Source organism: Culicoides brevitarsis, chromosome 1, assembly GCF_036172545.1.
Source record: "Culicoides brevitarsis isolate CSIRO-B50_1 chromosome 1, AGI_CSIRO_Cbre_v1, whole genome shotgun sequence".
In the NCBI taxonomy this organism is placed as follows: Eukaryota; Metazoa; Arthropoda; class Insecta; order Diptera; family Ceratopogonidae; genus Culicoides; species Culicoides brevitarsis.
The window spans coordinates 11,443,797-11,448,958 of NC_087085.1; the positions used below are offsets into that span (position 1 = coordinate 11,443,797).

The following is a 5,162-nucleotide window of genomic DNA, read 5'->3' on the forward strand; positions in this document are numbered from 1 at the left end:
TTTTATACTAAAAATGTTTTTATAATAATATTTCATGATAACGAGCACAATAACGAAAAGAGTTATTATCGGCAATCAATCACATCTTGCGACATACGAGAGATAAAGTAACGAATACGTTTGTTTTTAACGGCAAAGTTTGTTTTTTCTCTTTAATTTATTGTTTTATTATTTTTTTTTTATGAATTAATGAAAAAAATATTAATTTTTTGAGAAATTTTTTCGGATTTCTAGAAAAATTTCTAGACTGATAAATTGTAAAATGTTTCGAATACAACGCTGGACACAAAAAAATAATTTTTAATAATAATAGGTAATAATTTAATTTTTTAATTAAAACAATTTTAAAAAAATGTTTTTAAAAATAATTTTAATTAATTTAATTATTTTTAATTATTATTAATTTAATTAATTTTAAAAAATTATTAATTTAATAATTTTAATTATTAATGAATAAACACGAATTTTTACAAAAATTAATTTTTAATTAATTTCTTTAAATTATCAAAAATCTGTCAAAAGTTGAACTTTTTAACTATTTCTCATTGTATTATTTTATTTTTGAGATAGAACAATAGAATAAAAAATAAATAAAATTTATAGAATATATTTGGAGCGTATTTATTTATTAAAAAAAAATAAAAAAATGTAAAAAAAAAATTTTAAAAGATTATTCCAGTTCTTGTATAAATTTCATGTGCAATTTCTTTTTCAAACGGAGAAAAAACTAAATTAATTCCAAATACTACATTTTCCCAAATATACATCAGCGTATCTTTATAATTCCATCGTGCGATATATATGATGAAAGTATAAACTTCATAGCAAATGTTTGATAGAGTAGAATGCGTTTTTTCATTATAATAGTGTGTAAAATCGAAAATAGTCCGATAAGTTACATCCAAATCAGCTGGAGATGGATTGAAATCCTTAAAATAAAAATTAAAAAAAAAATATTTTCTTTTCGATAAAAAAAATTTGAACTTACATTTAGAACTTTTTTGTGTTCTTTGTCATTTACAGAACAAAGAACGACAAAAATAAATAAATTAAGAAGAATGTACGATATAAAAAGGTTGAAATTCATTTTGATACTGACAAAAAATGTCACAGAAAATTGCAATCGGTCGCTTTACCGAAAGTTCACGAGATAAGATACAATTTTTTGGTTTTTGCTTGTATTTGAAGATATTTTTTATGGCAAATGTGTATTTACAGAATTTCTCATTTTGTTAGGATGGGACAAATTTTCAATTGAAAGTCAAATTAAAATTAAAAATTTATAATTTTATTTAAAAAAAAAATTTTAAAAACTTTTTCATATTTTTAAAAATTCTTTGAAAAATTAAAAAAAATCTATCAATTAAGTTTTTTGTTAAAAAATTCTAATTTTTTTTTAATTTTTGTTGGAGGTTGATAATATGTTTTTAATTAACATTTTCAATCAAATATTTGTCCAAAGTCCCCTTATCATATTGGAAATTCTCATATTTTTCGAAGATATATTTTGCAGTATCAAGTGCATTACAACTGCTTGCCGGCGAATAAAATTTTGTGCTGTCACTGAAAGGCTCTTCTACTTCATCAAAAATCCTTTTACGAATTGCAGTTTCATCAAAAGTTCTTCCTTCGTCAATTGCCTTATTCAATTCATCCCAAAAAAGCTTCCATCGGGGATAAACGTAATCTTGCACCAAACCAGCCCATTGTTTCATCGCATAATTACTAATTTCTCCTCTTGGACCCCACAAAGTTATCTGATTACGAGCATTGTATTCGTTTTCATCTCCGGGAATTGAGGTTGCTTTCTCAAGCCATGTTCCAAGCAAAAAGTTCTCATTACACGATAAAATTCTGTCCATGTCGGATATCATGTTTAGGAAAAGTTTTGTGTGATGTTTGACTTTTTCGTGAACGCCATTTTGATATCCATCGATGATGAGCAGATATTCCAAGTCGATCAAATTTTGCAAATATTGACGCGTGAAATCGGTGACGTCATAGTAAAAAAGTTCTCCGGGATATCTGTTTGTGTTTGAAATTATTTTTTCGAGAACAGTTTTTATGTTTTCTGGATGGAACCAACTCTAAAATCGAAAAAAAGATATTTAAAAATTTCATAAAAATGGAAAAAATTTAAAACATAAAAAAGTATTTTTAAAAAAAATAAAAAAATAAAATAATTAAAGATCATAAAATAATTTAAAAAATGAAATACTTAATATTAAAAAATAAAAATGATTAAAAAATAAAATTAAAAATTATTAATTAATTAAATTTTATTTATTATTAATAAATTAATAATATATTTTTATAAAATTTAAAAAAAATAAAATAAAATTTTTAAAAAATTTTAAAGAATAAAAATTATTAATTTTTCAAATTTAATTATACCAAAAATAAAAAAAATTATTAAATTATTAATTGATTATTTAAATAAAAAAAAAATAATTTATTAATTTAATTTAATAAAAATTAATGTAATTTACCAAAATAAAAAAAACTCACCCATGGCTTATGCTTCAAACTCGGATTATCGACAACAAGATAAGGCGAACTTCCATCGACCCATTTCGTCCCATTGTAATTATAAATTGTATCATGAAGAATTTTCGCTGCTTCCTCAAATTCATTCGTCTTATAACGTCTTTTCGAATAATTTTTGAACCAATTCACAGTATTAATCGCTTCTTTTCCCATCCAAGCTAAATCCAACGCAAATTCATAAATTATATGATTTTGATTTATTCCTTCGGGCGTTATTCCGAGACCAACCATCGTCATTTTTGGATTATTAAAAGCTTCTCGTGCCCGATCCGCAATCAATGCTGCCGAACCTCGCAATCCTATATTACCGCCGAAATCATGGAGCATATTCCAGATGAAGGGTTGACCGTAAAACGACTTTGTTCTCTCGTATTGCGGAAATTTATCAGAATGCAAATCCAAAACGAGGATTTTTCCAGTTGGTACCGCCGTTAAAAAGGCCTTTACTTGTTCATCTTGCCAAAATTCGCCATCGGCAAAAAATTTCCAACCTTGGAGGAGCCAAACAGCTTCAGGATCGACAGATTCCATGACGCCATAGATGGATTTCGATACATTTGCCAAATATTCCGTGTCATTTGTGTGCGGGACTTGCTCGTTAAAGGGATCGGCGAAGTAAATGTGCGACGTTCCATACTTATTTTTAGCTTTTAACAAGAATTTCCTGCCAATTTCGTAAAATAAGGGATCTGTGGGGTCAACAAACAATGGACAACAATATTCATCTTGAAAATCATTCCATCCGCTGGCACGTTGAAAAGTTGTATTGGGAAAAATTTGTTGAAAATCCCGAGGAACATGTCCCGCAAATGCCGGAATCGCAAAATTAATTCCGAGACGTTGATATTCGCGAATTACTTCTTGCTGCAACTGCACCGAAAAATTTATAAACTTTTCATCCAATCCAAAAGGCCATTTTCGTAAGTTTCCCATGCGCAACCACGCCAAAAAAGCAGGTCCTGTTAAATGATCTTGAATCTGGTACTCAAGCATGCCAACTTCGCGATAAATTTCAGTCCAAATATCCTCTTGGAATGGCGCAAGAACCAAATTTATTCCGTGCATCGCGATCCAATCGATATGCTGTCGCCAATCTTCGAATTTCCAAAAAGCATAAGTGTAGGAAAAGGTGCAAACATTTTGGAAATAAATAATTTCACTATCGGCTTCTTCGCTAAAACGATAAACTCCATCAAGAGACTCGATTTCGATGTTTTTTCCTTCCCACGCTACTTGACCATTGTGCGCATTACGGATGTAGTCGTAAAATCCTCGAGCCGCTGCGACTCCGGAAGATGCTAAAATATCAACATAACCCGAATAACGTACGTTTGCGTTCACCTGAACGAAAAAAAATGAGATTAGATTAAAATTATCGAAGTTTGAGATAAAAAAAAAACTTACTTCATAATAATTTGCCGGCAAGGAAAAATTGATGTTGACACGAAAGAAATCCGCATAATTAGGAATTGTGCGGTAAATTAAGTCCAAAGCGGCAGAAGATTGAGTTTTTTCCTAAAAAAAAATAATTGAAAGTTATTATTTATTAAAATTTATTTAAATAATAATTTAATGAATTTATTAAAAATTTATAATTTAATTTTTTATTTATTTATTTTTTTATTTTATTTATTTTGTAATTATTAAATTTATTTCAAAAGTGCAAAAAAAAAATAATTACATCTGAAGAACTTTTAATCTGCTTCAAATATTTCCTGTGTTCCAGATTAGATGCGGAACAAAGGTTACTCAAAACCAATCCGAGCAGCAAAAATGCCGTTATTGACCACTTGACGATCATGTTGATACTAAAAATAAAAACAAGGAAAAATCTATTTTATATTTTTGCACTTTTTGTGATAAGATAAGAAATTTTGCCGGTTTATGAAAAAATATTAGATAAGATTGTTTTGTTTAAAAAAAAATACGATGATCGATAAATTTTTGATTTGAATTATTTTTGACGAACTTTGGACATTAAAATGAACTTTTAATTTTTTTTTCTTTTTGAGCTTTAAAATTCATTAGAATTATATTTAGAAGTTAAAAAAGTTGAAATCGTCTTAAGTCTATCTATAAGGCGAATAAATTTACCGTAATGTAGATAATTCTAAAAGAATTTAAAAATCTGTTGTTTTAACGAAAAAAAAGGAAAAATTCGTTCTATTGACATTTTTTGTCTCGAATTCTTATTTTTAACATTTTTTAACTGAAAATTTTGAACTTTTATCTAATTTTGTATTTTTATAATTAAATACAACTCAAAATTATTTAAAAAAAATAATTTAAAAAAATTAAGAGAAATTTTGTTCCTTTAACTTAGAAATTAGCCTTTTCTTAATTTATCTGCATTTTGTGAATCATTTGAATTTAAACGGTTCTTTTTTCTCTCAGCATTATCCACGTTACGATAATTTTTTAAATAAATAATTTTTTTAATTATTTTATTTATATTTTTTTTTTCTTTGTTATTTACGTTTTTGGACATAAAACGTTAATTCTTAACATTTAATTAAATTTATTTTGTAGTATTTTCAAATTTGAACTCAAAATTGGAGAAAAATCAAACAAAAAAAAAAATATTTTGGTAAGAAACGTCTTTTAAAAGCAAATTT

At 26.4% G+C, this 5,162-nt stretch overlaps 1 protein-coding gene across 1 annotated transcript; it reads right to left on the reverse strand.

Annotated features, from left to right (window-relative positions):
• Nucleotides 1-1,427: 1,427 nt before the first annotated feature.
• LOC134837274 (alpha-N-acetylglucosaminidase-like) lies at nt 1,428-3,788 on the reverse strand. Its single transcript, XM_063852642.1, has 3 exons — nt 3,781-3,788; nt 2,509-3,721; nt 1,428-2,087 (listed from the first exon to the last, which is right to left on the reverse strand). Exons 1-3 carry the CDS (start codon nt 3,786-3,788, stop codon nt 1,428-1,430), a joined length of 1,881 nt encoding a protein of 626 aa, XP_063708712.1.
• Between the last annotated feature and the right edge of the window lie 1,374 nt (nt 3,789-5,162).